This window comes from Chaetodon trifascialis, chromosome 6, assembly GCF_039877785.1.
Source record: "Chaetodon trifascialis isolate fChaTrf1 chromosome 6, fChaTrf1.hap1, whole genome shotgun sequence".
Taxonomy (NCBI): Eukaryota; Metazoa; Chordata; class Actinopteri; order Chaetodontiformes; family Chaetodontidae; genus Chaetodon; species Chaetodon trifascialis.
The window spans coordinates 792,501-810,000 of NC_092061.1; the positions used below are offsets into that span (position 1 = coordinate 792,501).

General features: G+C 48.9%; 2 protein-coding genes and 1 non-coding gene across 3 annotated transcripts in view; 2 read left to right on the top strand and 1 right to left on the bottom strand.

Moving 5' to 3' along the window:
• Positions 1-3,806, top strand: part of prdm12b (PR domain containing 12b) — a 6,265-nt gene extending 2,459 nt beyond the window's left edge. The window contains exons 3-6 of the mRNA XM_070965195.1: positions 157-281; positions 620-775; positions 1,319-1,433; positions 1,707-3,806. Of these exons, the coding sequence (XP_070821296.1) occupies positions 157-281; positions 620-775; positions 1,319-1,433; positions 1,707-2,167 (857 nt within the window). The 3' untranslated portion in view covers positions 2,168-3,806. The remainder of the gene's footprint in view (positions 1-156; positions 282-619; positions 776-1,318; positions 1,434-1,706) is intronic.
• Positions 3,807-6,139: 2,333 nt separating this feature from the next.
• Positions 6,140-17,500, top strand: part of c5 (complement component 5) — a 21,787-nt gene continuing 10,426 nt past the window's right edge. Inside the window, exons 1-24 of the mRNA XM_070964679.1 lie at positions 6,140-6,207; positions 7,205-7,400; positions 7,500-7,653; positions 8,545-8,615; positions 8,731-8,828; positions 9,685-9,767; positions 9,892-9,982; positions 10,075-10,183; positions 10,975-11,107; positions 11,226-11,341; positions 11,435-11,623; positions 11,766-11,969; positions 12,044-12,256; positions 12,624-12,773; positions 12,877-13,003; positions 13,101-13,166; positions 14,328-14,519; positions 14,854-14,938; positions 15,051-15,133; positions 15,678-15,817; positions 15,925-16,158; positions 16,749-16,809; positions 16,902-16,991; positions 17,181-17,393. Of these exons, the coding sequence (XP_070820780.1) occupies positions 6,140-6,207; positions 7,205-7,400; positions 7,500-7,653; positions 8,545-8,615; positions 8,731-8,828; positions 9,685-9,767; positions 9,892-9,982; positions 10,075-10,183; positions 10,975-11,107; positions 11,226-11,341; positions 11,435-11,623; positions 11,766-11,969; positions 12,044-12,256; positions 12,624-12,773; positions 12,877-13,003; positions 13,101-13,166; positions 14,328-14,519; positions 14,854-14,938; positions 15,051-15,133; positions 15,678-15,817; positions 15,925-16,158; positions 16,749-16,809; positions 16,902-16,991; positions 17,181-17,393 (3,166 nt within the window). The remainder of the gene's footprint in view (positions 6,208-7,204; positions 7,401-7,499; positions 7,654-8,544; positions 8,616-8,730; positions 8,829-9,684; positions 9,768-9,891; positions 9,983-10,074; positions 10,184-10,974; positions 11,108-11,225; positions 11,342-11,434; positions 11,624-11,765; positions 11,970-12,043; positions 12,257-12,623; positions 12,774-12,876; positions 13,004-13,100; positions 13,167-14,327; positions 14,520-14,853; positions 14,939-15,050; positions 15,134-15,677; positions 15,818-15,924; positions 16,159-16,748; positions 16,810-16,901; positions 16,992-17,180; positions 17,394-17,500) is intronic.
• On the bottom strand, positions 15,499-15,580 carry trnas-gcu (transfer RNA serine (anticodon GCU)). Its single transcript has one exon. It is a non-coding gene; the product is annotated as a tRNA-Ser (tRNA).

Consider the following 17,500-nt stretch of genomic DNA (forward strand, 5'->3'; position numbering starts at 1 on the left):
GGAGAATCAGTGTGTGTGTGTGTGTGTGTGTGTGTGTGTGTGTGTGTGTGTGTGTGTGTGTGTGTGTGTGTGTGTGTGCAGTGTTTCTCTGTACAGGTGAGTCTCTGGGCAGCAGCTCAGGTGATGTCTCTGTCTGTCCGTCTCGTCTCATTTCAGGTGAAGGTCTGGGGATTTTCTCGAAGACGTGGATCAAAGCGGGGACAGAGATGGGCCCGTTCACCGGACGCCTCATCTCACCTGAACACATCGACCTGTACAAGAACAACAACCTCATGTGGGAGGTGAGCAACGTTTACACGAACTCTTCATTCACTGAGATCAACAGACGCCACAGCACCGACAGACTGAACGCCATCCAGCCAGCTGGCGAGTTAAAGGAAAGCGGCTGCGGCTTAATTCGCGCCTGTTACCGGTAACTGTCCAGATACCTGTACGCAGCTAACAGAGCTAATGCAGGTAAAGCCAGCGTGTTGTTAGCCTGTAGCTTTTTTAACAGCAGGGACTCGAACCTTTTCTAACTAGCTAACAGGTTAGCTGTTGACTAAACGAGGCGCCCGGAGGCCAGTGGAAACACGGCGGGCATGAAGGTGACGGGTTCTGCTGTCCTCGTCCCCCTCAGGTGTTCAACGAGGACGGGACCGTCAGGTATTTCATCGACGCCAGTCAGGAGGATCAGAGGAGCTGGATGACGTACATCAAGTGTGCGAGGAACGAGCAGGAGCAGAACCTGGAGGTGGTCCAGATTGGCAGCAGCATCTTCTACAAGGCCGTGGAGGTCAGTGAACGCCTCACGTCCGTCTGTGTTACCTGCTCCGTGTCTCCGTGGACGTCTGTCCAGCGCTGTGTCCATGTTGCCGTGGAAACGGGCGGGTCAGACTGTGCCTGACGTATTTTATCCCGTCAGTGCTTCAGGTGGTGGAAATCACTTCAGACAATGATGTTCGTGATGAAGAGCAGAGCCTCACCCCGCGCGCCAAACACACTTCCTCTGTTTACATTATTATTATTATTATTTATTTACATTTATAAATCAGGAAAGTGTTTCAGTGCTGATCTCCAGACTTCAGACACCCTGAAGAGGAGGAAGAGGAGGCACTTTTACTGTTTGAGTGAGCAGTCATCCTCACGACAGTTCAGATGTGTGTCGCCCCCTGCTGGCTGACGCATTAAAGCTTCAGACCTGCTCCAGTGCCCCCCTTCCTCTGAACCGGACCTGAACTACAGAAGCGAAGAGTTCAGACGTGTTTGACTCAGATCTTCATCATGTTTAGTCTTCATGGCGGCGGTGCGTTCACGTCCTCCATCTTTCTCTCCTCAGACGATCCCCCCGGACCAGGAGCTGCTGGTCTGGTACGGAAACTCCCACAACACCTTCCTGGGAATCCCTGGAATTCCTGGAGGAGACGAAGAGCAGAGCAAGAAGACGAAGAGCGGTAAAGACGATCGATTATTGATGATTGATTATTGATTTGTGTGATTGTGATAAATATGCGCAGACACATCTGCTGGCCTCCATCCAGACTCACTAAAAACACGGTGTGTTTCAGTCTTTTCTTTAGTTTTCCTCTTTATTTATTTATTTGGGGGGGGGGCTTTTATTGTTAATATGATGCGTTCACTGAACATCAAACCTTTACCAGGACCAGAGTCCACCTTCACCCCAACATCAGTCTGAACTATTCTCCTCCTCCTCCTCCTGCTCCCAGATGAGTTCCACACCTGTGACGGCTCCTCTTCCTCTTCCTCCTCCTCCTCTTCCTCCTCCTCCAGTGTGGGTCGAATGCGTTGCGTCATCTGTCATCGCGGCTTCAACTCCCGCAGCAACCTGCGCTCCCACATGCGCATCCACACGCTGGACAAACCGTTCGTCTGCCGCTTCTGCAACCGCCGCTTCAGCCAGTCGTCCACGCTGAGGAACCACGTCCGGCTGCACACCGGAGAGCGTCCCTACAAGTGCCACGTCTGCCAGTCTGCCTACTCGCAGCTGGCCGGCCTGCGGGCGCACCAGAAGAGCGCCAGACACCGGCCGAGCGGAGACGCCGGGGCCGCGGGGGGAGGCGTGGTGGTTCACGCATCTCACTCACCTCCTCCTCCTCACCCACCGCAGCTGACCGCCATGCCTCACCCGGCATCACTGGTCCACCATATACCCACCATGGTGCTGTGACGGGTGGAGGTGGACAGGTGGACAGGTGGACAGACAGGCAGGTAGACAGGCAGACAGACAGGCAGACAGACAGGCAGACAGACAGATTAGGACAGATGTATCTCCATCATCTTGAATTGACCCAGGCAGACAGGTGTATTGGCTGTCTCCGCCTCCACACCTTTGACCTCTAAACTCATGTTAGGTCTGCAGAGCTCGTTGGTGGCCGTTCCCAGTCAGCCAATCAGAGCGCTGATTAAGCGCTTATACTAGAGCAAGCTTTGAGCTTTGAGCTTCGGCCTGGGGAGATCCCCAAACACCTGAGATCACCTGAGAGAATTCACCGTTTTCAGCACGTTGATCCAATCGCTGCCGACGTCGGTCTGAGCTGCCTGGGAGTCCAGCAGACGGCTGTTTGTGTATTATATGCATGCACACATTTACTAGAGTACACACACACCCAGAGAAGCACACACACACACACACACACACGCACACACACACACGCACACACACACACACACACACACACACACACACACACACACACAGTGTTCTTCATCAGGATGAGGACACACTGGAGGTTTGTTATGAGCTCTGATGACTCGTGTAACAGTTGCATGATGGGACAGTGTCGGTCTGTGACTCGTGATGTCGTGCTTTGGTTTGCATGCATGTGCTTCTCTGTGATGTGTGTGTGAGCACTGAGGCTCCTTCAGAGGAATCCACTGAGTTTCAGGTAGATCATCCTGTAGGTCAGGATAGAAAACACCGTCATCCACCTGCGCTAACAGGTGAGCACACCTGATGCTGAGTGATGGTGGACTCACATGATACTTCCTGTGCTGACGGAGAATCATTGTGATGCAAAGTTTTACTTCTTAGCAGACATCAAACCTGCAGCAGGTGTGAACGTGTCCGTGTTCACCTGCTGTCACACCTGCAGATCCACCTTCACACCTGCTGCGTGCTCTGCTGAAGCTGCTCTGTCACAGTGGAAACCTGGTTTATCCTCAAATATAACCGATGATTGTTATTATTACACAGCGAGGAGACAGAAGCACACAACGACAATAAACTGTGACGTTATCGTGCAACCAAACCAGGAAGCTTGTTAGCAACGAAGCTAGCTTATAGAGCTTTTATGAATGCTAAACTTTGCTGTGATCACAACATGTCAGCTTACAGTGCGTTAGCTTACAACATGTCAGCTTACAGTGCGTTAGCTTACAACATGTCAGCTTACAGTGCATTCAGCAAAGCACGGTCAGTGATCAGAGTCCGTCTGTCTGTCAGGCTCTGCGCTTTACAACCACGTGAACATGATGTGCTAACATTCGGCCACACTTTAAACCATGTTGAGTGACAGGAGTCCCCGAGCTAGCACATTAGCATACACCTTGTTGATTGATATATATATATATACATTTCAATTAGGAAAAAATGTAAATGTAGTGTTGAGCTCTGTGCTAACACTTAGCATTACCTATGTGGAGTAATACTAATGCACAGGACTAACATTTAGCTATACATTAGCTTAACTGATGGTAGACATGATGCTGTAACTTGAGCACAGGACCATGCTAGTCATAGCAAAATCCTGCTAACACATTAGCAGGATCCAAAGCACCAAAATCCCCCAAGATATTTTTAAATTTAGATTAAAAGCAGATAATTAAAAAAAGAAAAAACATCCTCCTCATCCTCCCTTTTACACAACAATAGCTTCATGCTAACATGCTACAGACCAACCAGTAAATCTCCTGAAAGCTCACAGATTCCTTTAAAGAAGCTCTTCACTAATTAAAGTAGGCAGAGCCTGAAATCTAAGATATTTTAAGATTATTATTATTATTATTATTATGTCTGTTGTTCTTAAATTACATGTTGAGACCCAAATTGGGTCTCAGGCAGGTTCAGCTGACGCCTGTTAGAAAATATTAGAACTTAAATTTCTAATCTCTGTAAATGTTTCGACGTGATTTTCTCGCACGCTCAGATTTTTGTAAAAATGTTGTTAAATAATCAAAGTAATGAAGAACCGACGAGTCCCTTTACCTGAAAGCTGTTTGTCCTCACGGACTGTAAATAAGCTCCAAACTGTCCAGGAGAAGAATGTGAATATGAACAGGAGATCTGCTTTATGCCCAGAATATCACAACTGTCACTTTATCTCTGTATATGTACAAGCTCATGTATGACACACGTATCCGTATATGAAGTATGCTATGTTGACTATAAAGGACGCTGTATTTGAGTCTATATACTCCTAATAAAGTATTACTTAACCTTTGACCTCTGCTCTGCTGTCAGTCTGTGCTCTACATACAGCTCTCAGATAGTAGCAACCAGTGGTACAAAGTAACTAAGAACATGTACTCAAGTACTGTGTTTGAGTACAGTTTTGAGGTACTTTTATGAATTGATGAATTCTGTGGTATTTCATGCTTCTACGCTTCACGACTACTCAATGTGTGATCATTTCAGACTGCACACTGAGTACTTTACACAGTACTGTCAGTACATGTTGTTGGTAATACTACAGTTTATTGCAGTCGAGCGATTCTTCGTCCGTCAGCTTGTTTGTTCTTCACCTGTGAGGATCAGAGGAAAACGCTCAGTCAGCTCAGGAGCGTTCCCATCAGGCTCACCTGTACGGACGTCATGTGACCGGGTCGCGCTCACAGTGTGTGCAGGCAGGTGCACTGCACACGGCACGCATCACATTCACAGGTGGAAACATGAATTTCTGACTCTCAGGATGCCGATCAGGAAGATTCTCTGATCCAGATTTTCTATTCAAGTAAACCAAATGATAAATTCATTTCTCGCACTAAATAAAAACATGTTGGACTTTGAGGAACTTTTAATCAAACTGCTTCAATTCTTTCTTCTTTCACCTGATTTAGTTTTGACACATTGTGACTAAAACAATAGAAAAGAGTTCAAACGTAGAAAGACGATGAGACGAAGGTGAAGGAGGCAGCGACTTTAATCCATCACCCAAATTCACACGAACGAACTCAGAATTCACCAGACGTCACAAAACACACTGAGGGATTGTATCACAGTGTGTGTGTGTGTGTGTGTGCGTGTGTGTGTGTGTGTGTGTGTGTGTGTGTGCGTGAGTGTGTGAGTTCAGATGATGATCAGGCTGCTCTATTAGCACGTTAGCATCAATTACTTAGCCTTGTGTGAGGTGTGTACAGTTTGCTCTGCTGCCCCCTGGAGGCCAAACACACACTGATTGCATCTACTGAAGATGAACCCTGAACATTTGAATGACTCATGATTTCCTTGGCGGCACGGTGGAGCAGCAGGTAGTGCGTGTGCCTCACAGCAAGAAGGTCGCTGGTTCGATCCCCGGGTCGAGCGGGGTCTTTCTCTGTGAAGTTTGCATGTTCTTCCCGTGCATGCGTGGGGTCTCCCTGGGCACTCCGGCTTCCTCCCACAGACCAAAAACATACCAAAAGATGGATGGATGATTTCCTTGTAGCGCCACCCAGAGGACAAACGCCCCGCGTTTGACCCCTCAGCCTGTAGGAGCAGAGGAACCTGTGGGCATCGCTCTGTACGTTGTTCTCGTGTCGGACTGAAGTGACGGTGAGGAACGTTCCAGATTCACGTTCCTGAAACATTTCAAGCTTCTTTTCTGCAGAACGAAGAAAAACAAGAAGCAGATCAGACGTGAACTGTCTGTTCTGATAACAGGAGAGTCAACACTGTGAGGAAAGAGCAGAAAACACAGACTGAGCAAACCCACCTTTGACACACACACACACACACACACACACACACACACACACATCCACACACACACGCACGCACGCACGCACACACACCTCTGTCCTGCTCTCTGATGACTCACAGGTACTTGCCAATAGTTGGGTTGATCAATGACTAAAAGACATCAAACTCCGTCACTGACAGTAAGTGTCCTCAGTCAGTTGTGCGTTCAGAGCTCAGTGTGTGTGTTTTCTCCTCACTGTCAGGATGAAGGTGTGTGTCCTCCTGATGTGTGTGTGCTGTCTCTGTTGGAGGACGGAGGCTGACTCCAGATCGTAAGTTAACTTTTAGCATCTTTCCTCATAATTAGCTGCTGAATGATCTTGTTGCTGCTAACTTGTCTTGATCTTTGACAGGACAGCATTGACGTAAATGTCCAGATGTTGACGTCCAGCTGCAGGACTGCAGTGGATTTTAGCTTTTTCTGTCTAATGTTGTCCTCCTGTGTGCTGGTGGTGCACAGCAGTGGTGTTCACAGACTCTGTGAGGGTGGGGGCTCAGCGTGAGACAGGCCACCTCCTGCACCCGTCGTCCACCGTCTGTTGTTCTTCTGCTTCGCTGTTAAATGACATTTAAAGTGCAGCTGTTTTATTATTACAAACGTCAAAATAACTAAAAAATTAGATTACAGACTGACTTTAATGGTCTTTGTGGGAGATGCTGAGAGAAAGCACTGAAATCAAACTGAAAGATGTTTTTCATGTGAAAAGTGAACGTATGAAATCTCTCCCGCTGTGTCATTGTCGCCCATAAACTTCATGAAGTCACCTCCTCAGCTCCTCAGAGGACAGGCTGACATTATTCACTGACAGCAGCTAGCTAACGTTAGCCTAAAAGTTAAGCCTCGTTAGGCACAGCCTGCACCGTTAGCGGAGCAGCTAACTCTTAGCCTCTCGGCGCAGCTCTGAATGTAGTGTAGCGAACAACGGTACGACGACAACGGTCAAACTGGTCCTTGCAGGCAGATATTCGCGTGTCTCTGGAGCGGCGCTCCTCTAAACCACCTGACGCTGCTTACATCCACCGGGTGGCGAGTCGGTTGGATGGACGGTTGTAGGACGGACAGGCTGACAGACTAACTCCTAACTTTTCACTCAGATTAGCATGTCAGCGTGCTAAGACCTGCATATAAACTCCAACAGGCTTCCTGTCTGTAACTGATCTCTGATTGGACAATGAATGCGCCTTCACTCCTCTGTTCCACGCTTCCTGTTTAATCAGGAAATGCTTCACATTGAGCGAATAAAGCGGCGGCGTCTCCTCCTCCCTCAGGTATCTGATCACAGCTCCTCTGTCGCTGCGTTTGGACGCCGTGGAGACGGTGCTGCTGCAGCTCTTTGGTTTTACAGACGAGGTGACGGTCTACATCTTCCTGAAGACCTCCATGGCTCCGGATCACGTGGTTCTGGCTCAGGAGGTGGTGACCCTCAACAGCGGGAACCACCACCAGAAAGCTGCCACAGTCCGGGTGAGACACGGCGCTCGGAGCGAGTCGGTGCAGTTCATCAAAGCTCGTCTGAGGTCCAGATTCTGATCACGACATTTCCTTTTCCGTCTCTCTCTCCAGCTGCGCCCAGATCAGCTGGATAAGAGTGTGAGGCATGTGATTCTCCACGTCCAATCAGCAGAGATCAACCAGCACCTGTCTGTCCCCGTCAGCCGCACCAACGGCTTCCTGTTCATCCAGACGGACAAACCGCTGTACACGCCCCATCAGAACGGTAACAGATCCTCAGTGTCCCACAATCCATTGCACAGCAGCCACTGGTGTGTTCAGGCGACGCTCTGGGTTCAGCTCTGTAAACTGAAGTCCTGGACGGATCCAGAGCTGAAGTGATGAGTGGAGACAAAGGGACGGACAGCGTCTCGCTCATGACAGTCTGCTGCTTGTCTCTGTCTTCTGTCAGACTGTGTACTGGTCTGTGGTTTTGGAGCAGCGTGTTAACCAGCGTCAGCTTTAGCTTTGCTCTCTGTGATGTCACAAATCAATAAATACTTCTCAGTACGTGTGACACACACACGCGGTGCATGTACTCAGGAAGTACAACTTTGACTTGTACTTGAGTGTTTTATGACACTTTCTGCTGGTACTCGCTGTATCTCAGATGGAAATACTGCTGTTTTTACTTCAGTACCACTAACCTTCTATTTCAGCATTTGTCTCTGAGAGGACATGATGCTCAGCTCTGTCCCACAGAACAATACTTCAAATAATACTCCAAATAATAATACTCTGAGGCACAAAGTACTGTGAGGTACATATTTTAGGATATCTTCTGAACCCACTTCTGGCTCCACTGTGATGTACGACCAGTGACAGGAAGTATTCACATCCTGCACTTCAGTAAAAGTACTAATACCACAGGTTGAAGTCCTGCATTGAAACGTTCCTCTGAGTCTGAAGTTTAGTGTTTCCCTCTGAGATGTGGGAGAAGAGAAAGTACTCACGTACAGTACAAGTACCTTTACTCATTACTAAGTGCAGTAAATGATTGAATGTATTTAGTTACATTCTGGTGTGTGTGTGTGTGTGTGTGTGTGTGCGTGTGTGTGCGTGTGTGTGTGTGTGTGTGTGTGTGTGTGTGTGTGTGTGTGTGTGTGTGTGCGTCCAGTCAAAGTGAGGGCGTTTTCTCTGAACCAGGAGTTGAGGCCGGCCAATCGCAGCGTCTTCCTGACCTTCAGAGTGAGTGTCATACCCTGCAGGACCAGCAGGGTGCAGCAGCTCGTCACACCACATTTCAGCTGCTGATGTCTCTCATGTCAAAGTGATCTCAGATCAGTGATCTCGTCCCAAACAGGACCCGGATCATACAACAGTGGACATCGTGGAGATGATTGATGTCAACAATGGAATCCCGTCCATGCAAAACCCCTTCAAGATCCCCATTAAACCAAAGTAAGACTTCACCAGACGAGACGTTTCATCTGGACACACTCTGATTCCAGGCAGTCTGCCAGGTCGTTCATGTGATTCCAGGCAGTCTGTCAGGTCGTTCATGTGATTCCAGGCAGTCTGTCAGGTCGTTCATGTGATTCCAGGCAGTCTGTCAGATTGTTCATGTGATTCCAGGCTGTCTGTCAGGTCGTTCATGTGATTCCAGGCAGTCTGTCAGGTCGTTCATGTGATTCCAGGCAGTCTGTCAGATTGTTCATGTGATTCCAGGCTGTCTGTCAGATTGTTCATGTGAATCCAGGCAGTCTGTCAGGTCGTTCATGTGATTCCAGGCAGTCTGTCAGATTGTTCATGTGATTCCAGGCTGTCTGTCAGATTGTTCATGTGAATCCAGGCAGTCTGTCAGGTCGTTCATGTGATTCCAGGCAGTCTGTCAGATTGTTCATGTGATTCCAGGCTGTCTGTCAGATTGTTCATGTGAATCCAGGCAGTCTGTCAGGTCGTTCATGTGATTCCAGGCAGTCTGTCAGATTGTTCATGTGATTCCAGGCTGTCTGTCAGATTGTTCATGTGATTCCAGGCAGTCTGTCAGGTCGTTCATGTGATTCCAGGCAGTCTGTCAGGTCGTTCATGTGATTCCAGGCAGTCTGTCAGGTCGTTCATGTGATTCCAGGCAGTCTGTCAGATTGTTCATGTGATTCCAGGCTGTCTGTCAGATTGTTCATGTGATTCCAGGCAGTCTGTCAGGTCGTTCATGTGATTCCAGGCAGTCTGTCAGGTTGTTCATGTGATTCCAGGCAGTCTGTCAGATTGTTCATGTGATTCCAGGCTGTCTGTCAGGTTGTTCATGTGATTCCAGGTTGGGGATTTGGTCCATTGAAGCCTCCTATTCTGATGACTACACCACAACAGCGAGGACGGACTTTGAAGTGAAAGAATACGGTAACACCGGCAGAAAACATCACTTACTTTATCTGATGTCATCTCAGTCACCCGCTTGGTGTTCTGCTGCCAGAAGTCAGTGTGATCAGTGTGTTTCGAGTGTAAATTAAATGTTTTGTGTCAGTTCTTCCCAGTTTTTCCATCCTTGTGGAACCACAAGTAAACTACATTAGCTACGGAAACTTGAACCGTTTCGCCTTCAAGGTGTCTGCGAGGTGACGCAGCATGCTGACATGCCAGATCTCAAACTCATGATGGTTCCGTGATTATTCAGCTGAGAATTAGACCACGTGTGTGTTTCTCTCAGGTACCTTCACGGCGCTCCAGTGGCCGATGGGGAGGTGTTTCTGCGCTACGGCTACGTTAGCGGGAAGGATCCTCCGGTTCTCATCCCCAGCTCTGTTTCCAGAGAGAGAGTAAGAAACATGAAACTACATATAGAGACATCAAACATGCACGATTCACAGATCAGACAACAGCTCGCAGATCTGCACTGAACTGCGGCCAGTTTCCAGCATGATGCCGACAGAACTACAACAAAACTACTACAACTTTATCCGTGGGGAACAGAAATGTAAACCTTTAATCTCTACTGATGGAGGGAGGATCCAGATCCAGATCCAGATCCAGATCCAGATCTGTCACAGACAAACTCCTTCAGTCACCCTGGGGGTCGGGCCCCTCCAAAGGGTCAGCAGATCAATCTGAGGGGTCATCACATGATCAAAGAAGAAAAAACTAAGTTCTGAAACACAAATCTGTTTTCAGACTTTTAGAGAAATCTTGTAAAGTTTTAAGCTTCCTGGAACAAGAGTTCAGCTGTTGTTTCTTCTCCATCATGAACTCGATGAACGTCTTCTTTATTAAATCATGTGGAAAAACAAAGTGAACCAGCAGAGTGTCCATTTTCACGTTCAGGTTCTTCGTTTTCATGTTGAAGAAATCATTGTTGTTCTCAGACTCTCAGACAAGACGAGTGAACAAAGACCATTGAAGACAAAATGAGAATCTGACACATGAAACTCTGCAGAAGTTAGAATGTAGCAATAAATCAATATGAAGCAGAATCTCAACAAAACAAACTCAGGTGTGCAGTATGAACAAAGACCGACATGCAGGTTCAAAAACCAGCTGCTCGTTACTTCCTGACAGCGTGTCTGCAGGTAGTTTACCTTCAGTTGGTCTAAGTGGTCTCTGTGTCCCTCAGTTGTCCTCAATGGGTGAAGTGGACGTAACTGTGAACATGGAGAAGGTCCTGTCTAAACACAGCGGACCAAAGGACCTCCACAGTCTGGCGGGGAAGTACCTGTACATCACTGTGCTGCTGCAGGAGGACACAGGTGAACACCTGCACTCAGCCTGTCCTCTGATGCACAGGGACAGTCAACAGATCCCATCAGTGTTCGCCAAAGGTATCCTCACCACCTCCTCACCTCCGCCCTCTTCTCTGTCTCTCAGGTGGGATCACTCAGGAGGCCGAGTTTGCTGGCGTGAAGTTCGTCAAGTCGCCTTACAGCCTGAGCCTGGTGTCCACGCCCCCCTTCATCAAGCCTGGACTTCCTTATAACATCCAGGTGTGAGTCAGGACGTCACGTCGTCCAGCAGGTGTAGAAACACATTCTGCTGCTGAGCCACATGGACGGGAATGAACCTGATCCTCTCTGCAGGTACTGGTGAAGGACCACCTGGACCAACCGGTGAACCGGGTTCAGGTTCGTCTGGTGGAGCGACAGCTGTTCAGACAAGGGAGGGACAGCGAGGAAATGCCCTGTCCTGACAGCGCCAACAGCCAATCAGATGGCCTCGCTGTCTTCATATGCAACACACCGCGTGAGGGAATCAGGGCAGTGCTGAAGGTGAGGGGGAGGAGGAGGAGGAGGAGGAGGAGGAGGGGGAGGAGGAGGAGGAGGGGGAGGAGGAGGAGCTGCTGTTTCATGCTGCTGTTTATGTTTGTTTTTCTTTACGGATTCACGTCTTCTTGTCTTCTTCCGGACACAGTTTGAGACAGCGGACGCTACCCTCCCAGCAGCCAGTCAGGCCAGTCTGAGTCTGGAGGCAGTGGCCTATCACTCCCCAAACCGGCGTTACCTTTACATCGACTCCCCTCTGCCCGGCTACGGTCTGGAGGTGGGACACTTCACCAGCATCAAGGTGTACTCGGCCACGCCCTCCTACGTGCCCGTCAGAGCCCTCAGTTACCTGGTGAGGACACGCAGCGGACGATGCACATTGTCATTGTCTCCATGGTTACTGATGACACCTGCGTGCTCCCTCAGGTGCTCTCTAAAGGGACAGTGGTGCATTTCGGCAGTCAGAAGTTTGTCCCCAGCTACGATAACAAACAGACTCTGAGCTTCGAGGTGACAGCGTCCATGGTCCCGTCCATCAGGCTGCTGGTCTACTACATCCTGTACGGAGAGGGGACGTCCGAGCTGGTGGCCGACTCCATCTGGCTGGACGTCAGAGACAAGTGTGTCAACGGACTCCAGGTACAATGAGACACCTCTGTCTACGTGTTAGTCATCAGGAACAGGGTCAGTTCAGAGAGTCCACTGACACGACTTTATTTCAGACTTATTCTGTCACTACACAGCCCACTGTGTGTGTGTGTGTGTGTGTGTGTGTGTGTGTGTGTGTCTCTGTGTGTGTGTGTGTGTGTGTGTGTGTCTCTCTGTGTGTGTGTGTGTGTGTGTGTATGTACGTGTGTGTGTGTGTGTGTGTGTGTGTGTGTGTGTGTGTGTGTGTACGTGTGTGTGTGTGTGTGTGTGTGTGTGTGTGTGTGTGTCTCTGTGTGTGTGTGTGTGTGTATGTACGTGTGTGTGTGTGTGTGTGTGTGTGTGTGTGTGTGTGTGTCAGACTGATCTGTCACATCGTAGGCTGAACTACAAACCGAAGCAAAACCTCCAGCTGGACATCCGGACCAATCAGGAGGGCCTGGTCGCTCTGTCTGCTGTGGACTCCGCCCTCTTCACACTACGACCCAACTACAGGGACCCCGTTACCACGGTAACACTGAAAACATCCCATCATCTTCTCTTTGCTTCCTCTGTACTGCTGTGCTCTTGAAGTGCTATGAGATAACAGTAACAGGATGTACGGTGGCCTAAAGGTTCTACGTCACATCGAGCAAAGCGACCAAGGCTGCGGCGGCGGCGGCGGCAGAGACAGCGCGGACGTCTTCCGATTGGCCGGCCTCACCTTCATCACCAACGCCAACGCCCAACCTTCAACCAGCAGTACGTCAATCGATCCGTCAATCGATCAATCGGTGAACAGAGACCGTTTTTTTAAAGATGAGCTGTGAGGAGGCTGAACGAATCCTTGTTTGTGCAGGTGACGCGTGTACGGCGGCGGTGCGTCCGAAACGAGCTCTGACCGAGGAGGAGAAGACGAAGAAAGGTGAGAGTTCATGAGCACCTGAGAAGCCCGTCTGACAACGCATTTCCTGTTTACAGGACGTATTGTTTACATGTCGTTTATGTGTTGTTTATGATTAGGCTTTCCTTTATTCATCCTAAAAGCAGGTTAAACACACACATAGACATAAAACTCATACAACAAAGAAGAATTCATGATCTATGAGCTGTTGTACACATTTTATTGACTTGTTTATGTGTTTCTGTTGACGTGTTGTTTATGTGTTGCTGTTGACGTGTTGTTTATGTGTTGCTGTTGACATGTTGTTTACGTGTTGTTGTTGACATGTTATTTGTTGTTGACGTGTTGTTTATGTGTTGTTTATGTGTTGTTGTTGTTGTTGTTGTTGCCGTGTTGTTTATGTGTTGTTGCGGTGTTGTTTATGTGTTGTTGTTGTTGCCGTGTTGTTTATGTGTTGTTGTTGACGACGTGTTGTTTATGTGTTGTTGTTGTTGACGTGTTGTTTATTTGTTGTTGCGGTGTTGTTTATGTGTTGTTGTTGTTGTCGTCGTGTTGTTGTCGTGTTGTTTATGTGTTGTTGTTGTTGTCGTGTTGTTGTCGTGTTGTTTATGTGTTGTTGTTGACGTGTTGTTTATTTGTTGTTGACATGTTGTTTATGTGTTGTTGTTGACGTGTTGTTTATGTGTTGTTGTTGTTGACGTGTTGTTTATTTGTTGTTGACATGTTGTTTATGTGTTGTTGTTGACGTGTTGTTTATGTGTTGTTTATGTGTTGTTGTTGTTGACATGTTGTTTATTTGTTGTTGACATGTTGTTTATGTGTTGTTGTTGACGTGTTGTTTATGTGTTGTTTATGTGTTGTTGTTGTTGTTGACGTGTTGTTTATGTGTTGTTGTTGACGTGTTGTTTATTTGTTGTTGACATGTTGTTTATGTGTTGTTGTTGACGTGTTGTTTATGTGTTGTTGTTGTTGTTGTTGTTGACATGTTGTTTATGTGTTGTTGTTGTTGTTGTTGTTGTTGTTGTTGACATGTTGTTTATGTGTTGCTGTTGACATGTTTACAGTTTCAATCACTCTGCTCAGTACCTGGTCAGTACCCAGTCACCTGCGTTGGAGGCGGGGCTTTCTGTTCATGTTGAGTATAGAAACCAGGTGGGTGACGGAGTCTCTGTGTCTGTCCAGCTGAGAGCTACGGTCCAGTGAAGACCTGCTGCGAACAGGGGATGAAGTACATCCCAAAGAGCGTCACCTGCCTTCAGTTCGCCCTGCAGACCTTCAGGAAACACCCTCGCTGCAGACAGGCCTTCAGAGCCTGCTGTGAGTTCGTCCAGCAGCACCTGGACCAGGACCAGAACCTCATCCTGGGACGCAATGGTCAGTCTGGACTCATCTCGCTGATGGACATGTTACTGAGGTCACAGCACAGACCTGAAATCAGTTACTGCTTAATCAGTTACTGCTTATTGACACCAGGGGTCGCCAAAGAACAGAGATGTTACAAACCTGCAGGTGGCGCTGATGCTGTTGTAGCTACGCTACCTGCTACTGCTTCATGCTAACATTAGCACGGCTGGTTGAGTCTGCAGGAAACGAGTGTTTGTCTGTGGAATGTCCCCAAAAACGACTGTGTGTGTGTGTGTGTGTGTGTGTGTGTGTGTGTGTGTGTGTGTGTGTGTGTGTGTGTGCGCGCACGTGTGTGTGTGCGCAGAGATGGGGGCGGACTTTGACCTGGCTCCTTCTCTGGTGCGGAGCTTCTTTCCAGAGAGTTGGATGTGGGAGGTGCAGCCCGTCAGGTGACACAAATCAAACACACCCAGGAGTTTCTGTTTGTTCTGCTTCACACTGCAGATTAAAGGAGGATCGCCTTATCTTATCTTATCTTATTTTATCTTATCTTATCTTCAGTCCAGGCAAGATGTCTGCCATCAGGCCTCTTCCAGACTCTCTCACCACCTGGGAGATCAAAGCCGTCGGCATGTTCAAGAATGGTGACTTTCTTTACTTCCTTTAAAGCTTGTTCATGTTCATCCCTCCTTCATCCCTCAACACCTGTGTCTCTACCTGTTCACTGCTTCCTCCTGGTTTCCTGCTCTTGATTTTATAGAATCTATTGATTCTTAATTCATCAAATGACGTATTTTACAGATCAGCACTGAACATGATGTGTCATCAGCGAGGCTACATAAAGCAGATTAATCCATTGCGAGTTAGCCTGAGCTAACGACTGCACGCCATTGGTTTTGTCTCAGGTCATGTGACACTGTCATGAGGAGGCGTTAGAGGATCAGGAACAGGGTTGTTGTGTTGGAGTGTGTTGACATGTAAATATGGTGGATCAAAGAGAAACCCTCTGCGACGAGGATGGGATTCGAACCCACGCGTGCAGAGCACAATGGATTAGCAGTCCATCGCCTTAACCACTCGGCCACCTCGTCTTCGGCAGATGGTTTTCATGGTGACCAGTCAGCTGTGAGCTGTTTGCTCAGGTGAAGGTGAAGGAGGCTGAAGGTGACCTGTGCTCCTCCCCTCCAGGTATCTGCGTTGCGGAGCCGGTCCAGGTGTCGGTCAGTCTGCCGCTCAGCGTCGACGTCCCGCTGCCGTACCAGGTGGTCAGAGGAGAACAACTGGAGCTCAGAGGCTCGGTGTACAACCAGCAGGCCGACAGCATCACGGTACCGACCGCTCACCTGGTCCGGCGGCGCGCTCTCAGGGCATGCTGGGAGCTGTGGTCACACAGTGCAGACACATCCGTGACCTCCTGCGTGTTTTTCCTCCTCAGTACTGCGTGACGCTGACGGCCGGCCCGGCGCTGTGTCTGCTGCAGTCCCAGCCGGCCGCTGGGGGGGCGGGGCTGCACTCCACCGCCTGCACCTGGGCCCACCTGTCTGCAGGGGGCGTGGGCAAAGTGAGCTTCACCGTGCTGGGCCTGCAGCCCGGGGAACACACCCTGACCTTTACCCTGAAGACACGGCAAGGACAAAAAGACATCCTGGAGAAGAAGCTGCGAGTGGTGGTACGAATGCATGAACACATGAATGAATGTGTGAATGAGCACATGAACTGATGAATGGATGGAGTTACAGGGTTAATAAACACAGGCTGGCCGTAAAGGATAAACAGAGATGGACATGCAGACGTGTTTGAACTGGATGGCTTGAAACCACATCGTGCTTTGTCCCAGCTAGAGTCTGTCCTCATGTCCAAACGTCCCTCTGCTGTCAGATCTCTCAGGAAGTCGTTGAAGAAACTTGAGAAAGTGGAAAATGATCACAGATGCTGGTGAGAGCAGCAGATCATGAAGCAGATCAGAAGTCTGAACAGACTTCACGCTAACACGCTAATCAGTTCATTTGTTCACTCATTCATCTTTCACTTGATTGTTCATCTTCTGATGTTTTCAAATGTTACGTCTTTTTCAGTTTTAGTCTCATCTTCATCCTGCTGAAGTCACACGAGTCATTTTGTCCTGAAATTAGGTTTAAAGAGTTCAAACTGTCAGCTAGCTGTCGCTAATCAATCAGATCTCACTGTAAACACCTGAGACAGGTGTAGTTTCCTCTTTTGCAGCCGCTGTCATGAGCCTCCATGTTGGTTGTGTTTCAGCCTGAAGGAGTGAAGACGGAGCAGCTGTCCGGAGGCAGACTGGACCCTCAGGGACTCTACGGTGCGTTCACTGACCTGCTGGACCAGGATCTGCGTGGGGCTGCCGGGTTCTGACTGTTCTGACGGTCCTGCTCTCTGGTGTGTTCGCTGCAGGTTCAGAGAAGAGAACAGTGGAGCTGAAGAATGTCCTGCCGGTCAACGTCGTCCCCAACACAGCCGTGGAGAGACAGCTGACCATCAATGGTAAGCAGGTGTGCTGTGATGCTAAGCTACAGGGCTAGCACTGGAAACAGACAGAAACAGTAATGTAACGTGAAGACGAGCTGAGCCCACGAGGCCGAGGACGAAGACCTGGAACCTTTTGTCTACAAACTGGCCTCTGTCGCCTCCGGTGGTCTGTGGGTGTAACTGCAGGTGTGCTTTATGTACCAGGTGAGGTTCTTGGTGACGTCCTGTCGGTGGTGCTCAGCCCCGAAGGCCTCCGGCAGCTCATCAACCTGCCGGCCGGGTCGGCAGAGGCGGAGGTCGGTGGACTGCTCATCACGGCCCAGGTGTATCACTACCTGGAGACAACAAGGAGCTGGGACATCCTGGGAGCAGACATCAGGAAGAGCTCAGCAGATCTGAGACAGAAGATCAGAGAGGGTGAGGAGGTGCTGAGGAGGCCGATGGTGACCTGAGGAGGGCGCTGTTTACTGACACTGTGTGTGTGTGTGTGTGTGTGTGTGTGTGTGTGTGTGTGTGTGTGTGTG